General features: G+C 32.4%; 1 protein-coding gene across 1 annotated transcript in view; it reads left to right on the top strand.

Moving 5' to 3' along the window:
• LOC118183124 (uncharacterized) overlaps positions 1-15,543 on the top strand; it is a 356,054-nt gene that overhangs the window by 189,476 nt on the left and 151,035 nt on the right. Inside the window, exon 6 of the mRNA XM_085817140.1 lies at positions 3,766-3,827. Coding sequence (XP_085673266.1) covers positions 3,766-3,827 — 62 coding nt within the window. The remainder of the gene's footprint in view (positions 1-3,765; positions 3,828-15,543) is intronic.

Genomic DNA, 15,543 nt, shown 5'->3' with positions numbered 1-15,543 from the left:
ACAGGCTAAATATGGTATGAGTTATTTTTACAAAATAATTACATTAAGAATTTGTACTGTATTAGAAGATGAGGGGAAAAATCTTGTAATAATTAAATTATTAATTAAAAAATTAATATACAATTTAATTAGATATATTAAAGTAAATGTAAGTATTATGTGATTTTCTGTATTTATGATCAATTAATTTACAAAAATAACGTAATACTTCAGTGCTGATGTAATTGCGTGTAACAAGTTAAAAAAATGAACGGAAATGTATCAACAAAATAATTTGCCTTAGGAATATAACAAAGTAGTATGAGATGCACAAAAATTTCTTCACCAGTTAGTTCCTTAAAAAGATGTTTAATGTGATTCGATGTAATTAGATATACTAATGTAAATATATTATTTGTATGAAGTACAATTTACAATGTCCGATGTACAATCAAAGTTTGTATGATGTATGTTCGAAGTAATTATGTTATATTAATTTGCCATAATCCAAATTTTGCTATGTAAAAGTCACTGACGAAGTTTTGGTGCTCCGTCCACTTTTCCCCGTCCCCGATAGTGAGCGCGAAAATGCAATTCACTACATAGAAATTAGCGTTTTAAATTTGAAGAACCAGCGTTTAAAATGAGCTGTGTGTGAAAGATAGATATAATTTGGAAGAGAAAATTTTACTGCTGTATGCATTTTACACTTAACATTAAAAATATACTAATACTTACTCAATTTTAAAATAATGGATAAAATTCGCTACTCTTTTAACATAATTTTTTAATGCGCGTTTATTTATAATTTCTTTATCTGCGTGCTAACTGAGAGAATTCTTATACTACTTCAAAGGTAACTATAACATCAGCTATTTACAATTAATCAAAAAACAACCTTAGATTGAGATAGTTTTAAACATATATGACATATATGGCAAAATGTCAGCTAATATAAGGTTGATTTTTTGCCTAATCGTAAATTTTACATTGGTATATTTCTTTTTAGATTCAATATAATCATAGGTATTTTTTAAAAAATTGTGTAACTTACATCTATATTACATTGAAATAAATATATGTAATATTGTTACCTTAGTTTTGACAAAACAGCTTTAATAACAGCACCTAAAACAAATATCTAATATTTCAAAAGTGGGAGTTAAGGAGGCAGGTCTTTTTATGCCTATCTGTGCCATTAATCTGGGTCTTTGTAAAAATATGCTTTAGATGTTTTTCCAAATTCTCCCATCTGTGCTATTGTTCAATTTCGCTGTTTGATATTTTAATTTCTGAATTTCTGGTACAAATTTCTTTCTAGAAGTCGTCAACCTTCTTTGTTTCTTTTCTTCTTTGTCTTTGTCTCAACCTTCTTTTTAATCCTAGATTTTTGTTTTTCTCCCAATGAGAAGAACTAAATCTTCTTTTGAAACATTATTTTAATTTTTAAAGTTCTTGAGTTATAGAATACCACAGTTTTTCAATATACTTGAAACATGGAATATATGATCTTGAAAATTCTGAAATATTACAGTTTTCAGATGACATAAAAACGCTTGTTAAGTCATGATCTTGTTAATAATAAATTACATGGCCAATTCGAAAGACTTTGCAAACGGAAATCAATATTATTTCAGAATCCTTCTTAATCAATTTTGCGCAAATATACTTCTCCTAGTAGTAGTAAAGAATCGCAGTGAACGTAGTGTTACGGATTTTGTATTTAGTTAGCTATTTGTAGTAGAATTTCAATTAAAATTGTTTTATTTCGACAAGCAATGCAGCGCGTGACTAGTTTTAATAGAACGCTACTCTAAAAAAGTAAAAATACAGGAGCACACGTATTTAATAAATAGATATCTTGTAATTGTACTCTTTTGCTTTCCAGAAGCCTCGAGAAAATAGATTTTACAAAATGTACTCGTGCACGATTAAAAAGCTTTAAAAAGCCGGAGAAAAACATCTCAGTTCAGTTTTTTGCTTAGTTATTGAATGATTGTAGCGAATTCGCGGTGACATCGGATTAGCTTTCTCTGTGTTTTGGATTGCGTTCTATTTAACGTTTAAGTATTTTAAAATATAACTGCTGTGTGACATTTTGATATTTTACGAATTTATCTGAGGAAACATTTCAGCATTTTGTTTTTATTTCTTGTGATAAGAATAAATTTTATTAACTTTTTATCATACTTGCGCATTCAATCTATTATGCACCCGTACGTACGCAAAAATATTTTTTTTTAATGTTTGACATTGAAGACCATAACTTAGGATACAAGTTTCATTTCATTATTTATTAAATATCCTACGTACTGTTGTATCAAACAGTTAAATCTTGATTTTGTTTCAGAGCATTTTCCTTTTTTACAGATCTTTACAATATCTAGCAAATGCTAAAGAAATTATCATCTTAGCGTTACGTAATAATGGCTTTCTGGTTCCAGCAAATTTTCCAAGTAATTTATTTTGATGTAAGGACGTTTGGCCTTTAAAGAGTTTTAGGCGGAGCCAAAATAACTAGATCACTGCATTGCATTGTGCTACCATATAACATCGCTACTACTTGACACATACTGCCATAACATCTTGAGCGAAACATAACAATTTAATATATATTCCGCTTGTTCTTGCGCAAACACAGCTCTCAGAGTGTCGCCAGTCGGTACAGAATTAGATCTTTAATCTATCATACAGATGTTATTGATCTGTATTTGCTTAACAACAAATCGATTTAAAAGCAAGAATAAAAAAGTTTAATTTTATAATTAGTTTTATAAAAAAAACTTAATTTAAATGGTATTGTATTTCACTTTTATATATATCTACAAGATATAACGATAAGTTTCATGAATATTTACAGCATTATTTTTCTAACGCCTACATTTCTAACTTTAATTTGATTCTAAAGAATTTGATTTTAATCTGAACATTATCTATTGATGTATAGATTATTGAGGTTTTATGCTCGAAGAAATGGATTATTGTCATGACCGAGTTTTGTCGCACTGCTTTTAACTTCCTCTATTTATTGGCAATTTACCTTCCTCTATCGAAAGAATACGTTTCGCAGCATTTAACTGTGATTGTTCAATCCGCTTGATTTTAAAAACTTGGCTGTAATATTTTGGAATGTACAGAAAACATTTCTATTTTTTAGACACAGAAAGTCCTTTTAATAGACAAATTTAACTCTTCCCTTGAACATTTTAATTAATTCACAAAATTTATATTGTAAAATTAGCAGAGTGAGTTTGTATGTTTTCAAAATTCTTACATGTAACAGAAATACCATACGTAGAAGAGGGAGTTCACACCTGTCATATAAAGAAAATAATACAAAAATGACACTACATGTTCTGTTTAACGCCAGACAAAAATGTAAAATTTTATATCTTTCCCGAAACTAGAATGCAAACTTATTTGCGATTCAGAAAGCGATATGCTTTCTGCTTCATAAAATTGGAAAAAAAAATGTGTGAAATAAAAAGTTTTTTTTCGGGGGGGGGGGTCTCAAAGGTCTTTGGTAATATTTTGCGCAAAAAAGAACGGGTTTTTCATTGTACAGACCCAGCATATAAAGGCCAATAGAAAAAAGAAAAATTGTTTCTATACCCTTATATTTGTGCAGCAGTATGTGTATCTGAAAATTACGATTGAAGCTTTTAAAGGGTCGATAAAAAACATGAATGATGTCAAAAAGCTTTATGTTTATAAAAGTGTCTCGCGTGATAAAAGCACATTTTGCAATAAGTTTTACAAAACTAATGTATTTTTTTGTTTTTATAGCTGCGAAGGAAGCTAACTGCAAGTTATTTAGGAATATCAAACGTGACAGTGATTTCTTTTCGGTAAGTCAAGAATTATCACACCATTCGCTTTTCTGATTATGCTTAATATAAAAAGTATGCTGTATTACGTGCGACTTAAGCTCCGAAATTCAATGCATACGAATATTTTACATTTTAATGTAGTTCAGTTTCTGTATAAAATAAAATTTTAAATTTCTAATAAAAGCTATTTGCTTCCAACTCAATACGAATATTCTTAATTTGTAGTCCGCAAAACTACTAAATAATTAATTATTTCACTTCTTTTGATAACATGAAAGCCATAGTAAATGAGCGTTCTAATTGAAATTTATTATGTAAGTCATTACTAAACTAAAGATTTCACCTTTCAAACTTTGTGGAGGCAATTGTCTCAGCTACGGAACTGTCACCCTGCGTAATTATAAATTAAAGCCTCGCTAATTCCATTACGGAGGTATGTTAAAGCCGACACTCTTACGTTGTTATTGCTGACTTGAATAAAATAAAGAAAATTGTTATTCCTAAGACATCCGATTACGTTCTAGTCGCCAATTTAGATGAAATTTTTATTAATTCTTTTTTTACTATATTTTAAAGCATATACTTTAAAAGCACATAGTAGGAAACTCTCAACTTAAACACACAGAAACCTAATTTGCATTCTTGACAGGAATACGGAAATGAGAAGACATAGTAAAGACTTGATAACTGATTAATTAACATAAGATACCAAACAACCTCAAACTTGGAAGTTAGCAATGAAGATATGGAGGCGTGAATAAGAAGACCGTGAAAATCAGATAAACAAGAACGGTGAAGGATTTAGATTAACATGTTTATGACAATCATTTTTCACTTTATTGTCCAGAGGATGTCTAAATACGGTAATAATAATAAGTTATATAAGGTTCTGAAATTTGCTGTTTCGTTTATTGAAATAACCTTTATTGTTGTCACTGCGTGAATCTCATTAACACAGACGTGTGCAGGTGGATCCTTCTTTCAGCATCTGGCATGAGGCTCAGGTGGTTCACTCTTCATCGAAGATAATTTGGTGTAAAGATCGTGAATTATGAATAAAGGAAACAGAGTTGTGCTTTTCTGGAATGGCAACATCAGAATAAAAAGATGTTCTAAGATCTGGCTAAAGTTATGTAAAGAACGTGGATTATAAAGAAAGGAAACATAGTTATGTATTACTGGTTTTGTCCGGTAATATTAGTTTTGTTTACTAGAGTCAGAGCAATGAATACGCCAGTGTTCTAAAGTAATTTCGTTTTACTCGTCAGAGTTAGTGAACAGCACATTATAAATTAAACTCTTAAGAATTGACTCTTTTTTTAATTTTCATCACAGATAATTTAAAGAAAAGTATTTTAATATAATTGAATTTATTTTGCATTATATGTGAAAAAAAGTAATTTATTAGACTTTTAATTTCGGTATTCTAACTCACGCCAGTGCACAATTTTGTATTCTGTTTACCAATTGTAAAATATACTGTAAAACATATATATATATATATCAATAGGAGTTAAAATATCATTTGAATAAAACAAAATAAAAAAGGGTTGCTTTGTCTAAGTCAATTGACTGAATAAAGTCAGATAATATTATTTGGCGTCCGCCAGCTGTTGTAGAGTCGCACATAAAAACGATTTTTTTCAATTTTTTGTTTTCTCAACAAAAGAGAAAACTGCAGAAATTGACCTTTCCTTCCCCACACACAAAATGACTTTATTATAAATAGAAGTTACGAGATCCAATGGTTGTGGTTGTTTAAAAAATATATATTATGAAACTGTGGTTGTTTTATTTTATTTTGAATATCTTTGATATCGTATTTTGGTTTGCTGAATTGTTTTCCACATAAATGATTCAGCATTTAAAGTGCATTTTAAACAGAATATTATCAGTTATAAAGTTAGTGAAATTAACTAAATTACTTATAACAAACCTCAATTAGAGAATTTATACTTTAACTATCTTTAAGGGTAAATTTAAGAAAGTATTAATTAGAAATTAGTTTTCTTTGTTAAATTTTTAAAAATTGAGGTTTATTTAAAATCGAACCATGGCTTTTATGGGGCGTGGGAAAAAAGGATGATTTGTTAGTGTTAGCTGCTGAATTAGAAATTCAAATGGATCCAAGTATTAAAATTGTAGCAATAAAAAATAAAATATTTCAAAGTGACACATACGATGAAGCATTTGCTAAAGAAATATTTTTAAGGACTGTTGAAGAGAGGAAAAGAAAGGAAGAAACAGAGAAAGAGAGAAAAAAATAGAAGAAAAGCGGAGAAAATAAGAATTAGGACAAGAGACGTAACAGAAAGGAAGCGGAGAAAAGACGAATTAGAAGAACAGCAGAGAAGAGTGCAAATGCAAATAGAATTTGAATTGAAGGTACTCGGAATTGAATCTAGTACTCGTATTACACAAAACTCACCAAAATATGAAAATTTCGATCTAATTAAGCTTATTCCTAAGTTAAGAGACATTTGATATCGTGATTTATTTATCTTTTTCTGAAAGACAAGCTAAAAGAAAAATGATTGATCTTAACGGCTGGGTGTCATTAAGATATAATAGGCCGAACAAATATTAATTTAGAAGTCAAACAACAAAAACCAGTGTCATATTTGCGAATTTTCACATGATTAGATTGAATGGTTTTACCGAACCATTATTCTCAACTGCCAGTGTGCAAATGAACGTTTAAATGAACGTGCAAATGAACGCATAAGTTATAGTGATAAGATAGCTGTACAGGAGTTAAGCCATCGGCGTCATCTATTGTTGAAACAAGAAATCTAAAACATAACTTCCTTCAAGGCTGAAGTTAAAGATGGATTGGAATTAGGGTCGTCAACTAGAACAGAAAGATTTTTTGGAATGTGAAACGAGAAAATCCAGTTCACCAAAGGAAGATGATTTTTTAATTATTTTGGCTGCAAAAAAATAGTAAAGTGTGATTTTGGGACCAGCAATGCTGGACATCACAGGAATTCGGGGTTTCTTTCTTCTAACATATGCCTCATGTTCCTTAACAGGAAATTTTAAGGCACTCTTAGTTTGCCCAAGTTAAACCACACTGACAAAGAATCCTGTAAATACCGCAGGAGGGTCCTTAAGTATAGAACTCGGAATTTTATTCATAGGAGAATAAAAGACCCGAAAGTTAAATTTCTGTAAAATACGTGCAATTTTGTAGCTAAGCTGATATAAAAAAAGAATAAACTAGAATTCTTATTTTCTCCTAAAACAAGAGTTTGCCTTTTGGGGTGTTGAAAGGAGAATTTTTTAACTGCTTGGTTAATAATGTTGGGTGAAAAGCTCCTATCAATATCCACTGCTCTTAAATAATTTAGTTCTTGATCAAGAGCCAATTTGGAGGAGCAAACTTGAAATCCCGATACCGAATTTCCTAAACTAACCCCAATCATTAGTGATAAATGGAAGACAATGCCCACTAAAATATTTGTTGAAAGAAATTCTGGATGACAAATCGTCAATTAAGTCCCACCCATCGCTAAACAAGCCCAGCTATCTCAATGCCTCTAATCAATTTGAACAACTGCGGGTAGAAGAATACTTAAATACAGCAATGGAGGATAACGAATGAATCCATTCAATAAACCACCGACTACCATTCAACCAACTCGTGCCCCTCGGTCCTTCACTAATGTCGCCTTTTTCGACGCTAATGGCATTAAAAAACAAAAAGATCAAATTCAAAACTTTCTCTCTAGCAATCATATTGATATTATGTGTATTAACAAAACGCATCTAAATGCCTCAGAAAAAATTTAAATTGCCAACTACAACATTATACGCACTGACAGATCACACAATAATGGCGGTGGTACTGTTATACTTATTAAAAAGCATATTCAACACTCTCAGTATTCTCTGATCAATGCAGGCAATTTAGAGACCACTGGTGAATGAGTCAACCAGCGTAAATGAGTCAACCAGCGTACCACACCTACCAAAAATAAAACTCAAAGCAAAGTTCCTACTCCTAGCAAATGAAAATACCCATTAAACCAAATCCACAAACACCTAGACGAAATAAAATATCTTCGATTATTATATCGGATAATAAAATTAATTGGAAGGCTCTACGCAACGAACTTATACAGCTTAATATCACTCGTATGGAGACTGATGTTAAACGCAGAGAAATTCACATCAGACTTTATTCTGAAGAAGATTTCCGTACTGCTCAACATCACCTAAAAGACACTAAAATTCCTTTTCATACAGACAAGCTTCAAAACGAACTAACTATCAAAGCAGTAATTTGCAAGCTTCTTCCCATCACCGAAATGGAAGAAACTGATGAAGAATTAAAGAAACTTAATATCCCTCACTCAAATATCCGCCAAATACCCCGATTCGTTGATAGTAAAATCATCCCTCTATCTACCTTTACCGTAGAAGTACCCAGAAGCGAACAGGGGAAGAAAATATTTGACATCGAGTTTCTCTGGGGCTTCGCGTTGAAATTAAATGTATATACTTATGGACAAGCCTACTCAATACTTTCGCAGTCAAAGATTCGGTCACAATCAAGATCCATGCAATATGATCTTAAATGTGGCAAGATGTCTTAAATGTGGACAAAATCACTTCTGCTGTCAATGTACTCTAAAGAAAGAAGATAACAAGCAAAAATGTGCAAACTGCATTGGGAATCATATTTCCTCATGCAAATCCTGCCCTTACTACCCCAAAATTATCTGACACCAGAAGAAATTTGTCCCAATAATAACTACGCAGAAATCGAAGCCGAAAAATCTCTACGCCTATTTCTCAAAATGTTAATGAGCAACAGGTACTAGCAATAAATCAGAGTGCATGGACACAACGACTTCTCACCAGTCAGCAAACTTTGACCGTCCCTCAATCAAATGCTTCTAATATCAATACAAACCCAACTGTCAATGCTATTACAGCTCATCTTGATAAAAATCCTGCAAACAAATCCACCGGCGTAACTTCTAATAAGCAAAAAGAAGCCCAAAACTACAATGATGTAATCAACTGGGTCAAAGATTTTACCGAAACATCAAAACACCTCTTACAGAATTTCAATAACGCAAAAACTAACACTGAAAAAACTGCAAGCTGGCCTCAAAGTTATAGAATTCTTTGCCAATGAATCCATTCAATAAACCACCGACTACCATTCAACCAACTCGTGCCCCTCGGTCCTTCACTAATGTCGCCTTTTTCGACGCTAATGGCATTAAAAAACAAAAAGATCAAATTCAAAACTTTCTCTCTAGCAATCATATTGATATTATGTGTATTAACAAAACGCATCTAAATGCCTCAGAAAAAATTTAAATTGCCAACTACAACATTATACGCACTGACAGATCACACAATAATGGCGGTGGTACTGTTATACTTATTAAAAAGCATATTCAACACTCTCAGTATTCTCTGATCAATGCAGGCAATTTAGAGACCACTGGTGCCCTTATCTGCAGCAGTCATACTCATTACAAACCTATGCTTATCATATCTGCCTATAATCCTCCCAGAAATTCTCTCCTCACTACTAATCTTAATCAATTACTCAATCATCCCTATCCCACCCTCGTCATGGGAGACTTGAATGCAAAGCACGTCAACTGGAACTGCAGAAACACAAATCCTAATGGCAATGTACTTCTCTACTACATCTCTCAGTCTGCTATCAACTTGTTTGCCCCAAATGAACCTAAGCATACAGCTACTGAAAGCATCAGAGACATTCTTGATATTTTACTCATCAAAAATTGTAACATTTCACCTCATCTACAAGTTATCGACGATTTGGACTTTGATCATCTTCATATCACCTTTCCAATGCACAACTGTCCTATTAATCTTCCTCCAAGCAACAAACTTATAAACTGGAATTACTGCAGAAACTAACCAAAATCAAGCAAAGAAATAGGATCAGAAAAACCTATCAGAGGTACCTTGACCCTTGTGACAAAAGGGAAGGAACTCAATAAAATTAATAAAGAAATCAGGCTCCTCATTCATAACTACGTATAACAATGATAAATGGAATGTTAATATTGACAACATCAACCATCAACTTAACGCAGTTTGGTCTCTCGCCAAAGCCATCAGAGTCACCCTTAATAAAATAGGTCACAGACATGCTCAGAATACTCTTATACATAAGGATGAAGAAATTTGCTAGCACATGGCTACTTACTTTTCCACTGTTTTTACTGAAAATCCACTCTTTGATCAAGAAACACAAGAGGAAGTCGACAATTACATTGATAAACAGACTACTGAAATCATCACAAACAATATTGGCCTTACTTAATCATGAAGAAATCACTTCCATTATCAAAAACCTGAATGTTAAGAAAGCTCCTGGATTTGACCTCATTAGCAACACGGCTATTAAACTGCTACCACATCACTATATCCTTGCACTTACATTATTACATTATTATTAATTACTACCCCAGCTCCTGGAAGCTTGCAATTATTATCATTTCCAAAATACCTGGCAAAGATCACCGTCTTAGTGAAAACTACCGACCCATCAGTTTACTTTCCTCAATTGGAAAGATTTTTGAAAAAGTTATCTATAATGTACTGATATCCTTTTTAAATCTATAATATACTGATATTCGTCTTATAGTAACATCCTCTCTGACACACAATTTGGTTTCCGCCAAGGCCACTCCACTGTGCACCAAATCACCAATATTGTCGACATTCTGCTAAACGCTTTCAATAAAAAAGAAACTGCTGCTGCATGCTTTATTGATGTTCAAAAAGCATTTGATATAGTTTGCCATAACGCTATCCTCTACAAACTCCACTACTATAGATGCCATCTTCCTTTCATTAAAATTCTTCAAAGCTACATTGCAAACAAATGCTTCAAGATCAAAACAACAACACTCTCTCCTCCACTAAACCAATATTCAGGGGAATTCCACAAGGGTCATTTTTAGGCCCCTGTGCATTTAATATTTATATAAATGATATGCCTACACCACTTGGAGCTAACATCTCGAAGTATGCTGATGGTACTGTAATCTTCATCAAATCTATTAACCCTGCACATGCAGCTGACAAGCTTCAAATCACACTTAACATCCTCATCAAATGGCTTAAAACATGAAAATTAAAGTAAATCCTAAAAATGTTATACCATCATCTTTAGAAGGCTTAAAACTAACATCAAATTTAATCAGCAGTTCAGAATCAACAACACCCTTATTCCAGTAGTAAATGAAGTCAAATACCTGGGAGTTATCCTCTAATGCAAGCTTAACTTCAATGCACATATCAATTATGTCTCAAAAAAGGCGAACGCTGCATTCATGAGTATTTTCCCTTTAATTAAAAAGAGCTGTATCCTCTCAGTGGAAAATAAAAGAAAGCTCTACCTTACTATGATTAGACCCATCTTAACCTATGCTATTCCTGCCTGGAGCATTATCAACAGAAATCAAAGAAATAAACTTCAAGTCATACAGAATAAAATTCTCCGACATGTGCTTTTAGCCCCTATCTATCTTAGAAATGATCAAATTCATTATGACTTAAAAATAGACACCATTGAATCTTTCATCTTGTCGACTACCCATAAGTGCTTCGCCAGAGTTGAAATCTCATCCCACCAAAACATCAAAGCCCTCTCCAATTATGATTCTTTGCTCATACAAGACTGCATTAGGCCGACAAATATATTTCATACCCCAAATTGGGAAAAAAACTATACGCATTATGTGCTGCAACATTTTATGTGCTCTTCAATTCTTAATCTCACCAAGTTTCCCCCATCTACCAGTTGGTAGTTCAATTCACCAAGTTTTCCCCATCTACCATTTTTCATTATTACAGAGCTTGGACATTGCCTTTTACAAAGCATTCATTAAATTTGCTTAATCTCATCATCATTCATCCTATTTACTCAAGTGTTCCCAATTTTTCATCTTCTAGTAAGTGTTTTTCTGCAAAACGCCCAAACACTTATTTTTGTGAAAGTCTCTTCTACTGCAAATGTTCATTTTACTACATATGTACAAATTCAAATGCTTCTGCCGTTATTACAAAGGATCGACTTTTGCAAGGCGTATCTAGACTTTATTTTCTGAAGTGTTTTTGTACCTATTTACCCAAGTTTTTCTGTATCTTGTTTTTACGTTTTTATTTGTGAATGTTTCTATTGTTGCAAAAGTGCTTCATATTTACAACTTCAAATGATTCCAGAGTTTAAAAGCATACAAAGAACTGTTTAAATACTGTTAAAAATTACTGCTAAACACGTTTTAATGCTTTTCACAAATTTCCAAAATCTGTGAATGTTTCTATTACTGCAAAATTGTTTATTACTTCCTATTTACAACTTTAAATGATTCAACAGCCGCAATACAAATGATATTTGCGTGAGATTGGTTACCCAGCAATGTGGTACTTTGTGTGTGTATTTACTCAAGTGTTATTAGTACCTTTACCCAAATATTCATCATCTTCTAAGCGTTTCTGCATCACGCAAGCTTTATATTTGTGAATTTTCTTACTATTACAAAAGTGTTCTTTACTTCATTTTGACTACTTCAATTGTTTCAACAGCTGCAAAACAAATAATACCTTGTGTGATATGTTTTACCCTACATGTAATTTTCTGTGTATGTACACTGTATTGCTTTTATTATTAATTACCCAAGTTTTCCCTATCTACTAAGTGTCTTTCTGCATAATGCTTAAACTCTTATACCTGTGTATGTTTCCACTATTGCAATAGTGCTTATTATTTGATATTTACAACTTCAAATGCTTCAACAGCTGCAAAGCATGTGATAACTTGTGCATGATATTTCACCCAACGAGTGATATCTTTGTGTGTGCATTTACTCAAGTGTTTTTAGTACTATTTACCCAAGTTATCATCAGATTCCAAGTGTTTTTCTGGAAAACGCATAAACCCTAATGTCTCATATTTACAACTTCAAATAATTTAACAGCTTCAAAACAAGTGCTATTTCTGTCTGTGATTGTCACCCAACAAGTGATATTTTGTATGTGTTTGTATTGTCCCCAAGTGATATTTTGTATGTGTTTGTTTTATCACCTAACATGTGATATTTTGTGTGTCTACTATTGAAAAAGTGTTTTTTACTTCAGATTTACAACTCCAAATGATTCAACAGCTGCAAAACAAGTGATATTTTTGTATGTGGTTGTCACCCAACATGCGATATTTTGTGTGTGTAAAACAGTGGTTCAGTTACTAAAGTGGCTTTAGTATCAAATTTTTCTTCATCTACCAAGTGTTTTTCTGCATAACACATATAATATCTGTGAATATTTCTACTATTGCAAAAGTGTTTATTACGTTAAATTTACAACTTCAAATGTCTCTACAGCTGCAATTGCATTCATTATATTCAAACTACTGTTTAAAAAAATGCTGTTAAGCAACTGTTTAAAATTAGCTATTCTCATTTTGTGCTGTAACAGGCCCTATTGCAACAGTATAGCCGTGTGGCTCTAGCTGCAATCCTATGCCGTACACAAGTTTTCAGCCTAATTTTACTTATTTGCTGCAAGATTGCATCTACGTACATAAGACACTTTATTTTTTATTCCAAATTCTAGCAAGTAAAAAAAAATTTGCTTTCCTGTTTACGTAAAAACACTCACACAAACGCTGCTATCGCGTTTGCGCTAAAACCTCACCTCTTCAAATGCTTGAAATCGACAGAACTTTATTGATTCATCAATACATATCTACTAATTTGCAACTAACTTCATCTTTTGCAAATTCGCAATATTTTTCATAATCTGGAACTGCCATTTAATTACCTGTTCATCAACATTTGCTATCATCTACCACACCCTTCGTCTACCGCCAAATATCCTGGGATGCCAGACTCTAATGTTTATCGCCTATTTTGGCGCTCTGCGCACTACTTCATTACTCCAAATGCTCAACTTACATTAATACAAGCTAACAGCCATAAGGCTAGATACTTGTTTCTAATGAAATGATTCGTTTCGAAACTTGAAATGCACGGAAAACAAACGAATAAAATGAAGCTAACTTTCGTTTAGTCGGATGACATGATGTGAAGTGAGGTGGAAGGCAAGCCGAAGCCGATAAGGGTTTATTGTAAACCGTATTACTGAAGTTGGATGTAGTATTACATCTGACCAGAATGTTGAGGAATGGAAGAGAATTGCAAGTCTCAAGTTCAAAAGTGAACTAAATAGAAGAATCAGTGCAGTTCATTATTGAAAGAATTCTATTTAAATCATCTTTATTACCGTCAAACAGGAATCAAGTATCGTCTGGTTAGCGTAACCGTATCGAGAAGTTTAAAGTTTCAAATAATTTTGATTCCTAATAATGCATGTAGATATCAACTAGGATGGGACTAAGAGGGCTTCCCATGGGTAATCCCACATTTTCTTGTAATAATTATTTTGGAAAACAAAATGCGTTTGTTTCAAACAGAGTGAAAATATTAGCTCATAAATTTCGATGTAGGAGAAATTAAAGGAAATTCCCGAAGTCTGGTTTCTAGATATCTCAATGCCACCCTCCACTGAAACATTGGTGAATAATGATTTTACATAAAAAGAAAGCAAGAGTCAATTTCTAGGAGGAAAGCTTTTAACTTTTCCTACAAACTCTATTTAATTTACATTGGTCAAACTAAGAGAACCTTAAAATTTCGCGTTATAGAACATGAGGCATATATTAGGGAAAAGGAAACACAGAAACTCTGTGTTGCCCAGTATTGTTGGTCCAAATCACAATTTCTTTTTTTCTGCATCAAAATTTATTCAAAAACTATTTTCCATTGGTGAATTGGATTTTCTAGAGGCGTTTCACATTCAAAAATATCTTTCTGTTCCAGTTAACGACCCTAATTCCAATCCATCTTTACCTTTAGCCTTTAAGGAAATTATGTTTTAATTTTCTTGTTTCATTAATAGATGGCGCAAGTAGCTTATCTCCTGGCCATCCATTATTATCTTATCTTATTTTATCACCATATCTTATCTCGTTCATTTCATTTCTGAGAATGATGATTCCGTAAAACCATCGAAACTAGTCTTGTGAAAATTTGCAAATATATCACTGATTTTTGTTGTTTGACGTCTAAATTAATATCAGTTCGGCGTGTTATTTCACTTTAATTATTTTAACTTAAGCCCCAAGCAGGCTTATTTTGGGCTTCCTTTTTTTCCCACTTTTGTGTTCGCCATTCTGTGATTGCATGAGTTTTGGTAAGTGTTTTTCCAGTTTCCTTAAGTTTGATTTATGTTTCACACATTTTAACCTTTCTTCTTATTTGACACTGTGCTTTGATTATCTGATTTCATTCTTTCTAATTGCAAATATTTTGTTTTCTATTCATTTTCAGTGTGAAATTTTCAATGATTTGAGCCTTATTATTGGTTAGTTAAGTTGTTTGATTTTATTCATTGTTTTAATCGTTTCACTAAATTACGCCTGAGAAGACAGAAATTATTGGATCACCTTGACGTTTTACTAATTTTTACATTACCATTACGCTTGACGTTTTACTAAAGCGTAATGGTAATGTAAAAATTGATCTCCAATTTCAATCAAATAAAATTTAATCCAAAATCTTCCTATCGTGTTTCAAGAATTCTCTTAAACTGCAAACTTGGCTTGCTTCGGTCCATAATAAAGGATACACGTCAATAGATATCCAAAATTGAGCTAGAGCTGTAGAAGCTTCAT

Source organism: Stegodyphus dumicola, chromosome 1 (genome assembly GCF_044657685.1).
Source record: "Stegodyphus dumicola isolate Sdum_Otavi_A_Nest chromosome 1, ASM4465768v1".
In the NCBI taxonomy this organism is placed as follows: domain Eukaryota; kingdom Metazoa; phylum Arthropoda; class Arachnida; order Araneae; family Eresidae; genus Stegodyphus; species Stegodyphus dumicola.
Note: the sequence above shows the minus strand (reverse complement) of the source record. Positions and strands in the feature narration are given on the sequence as shown.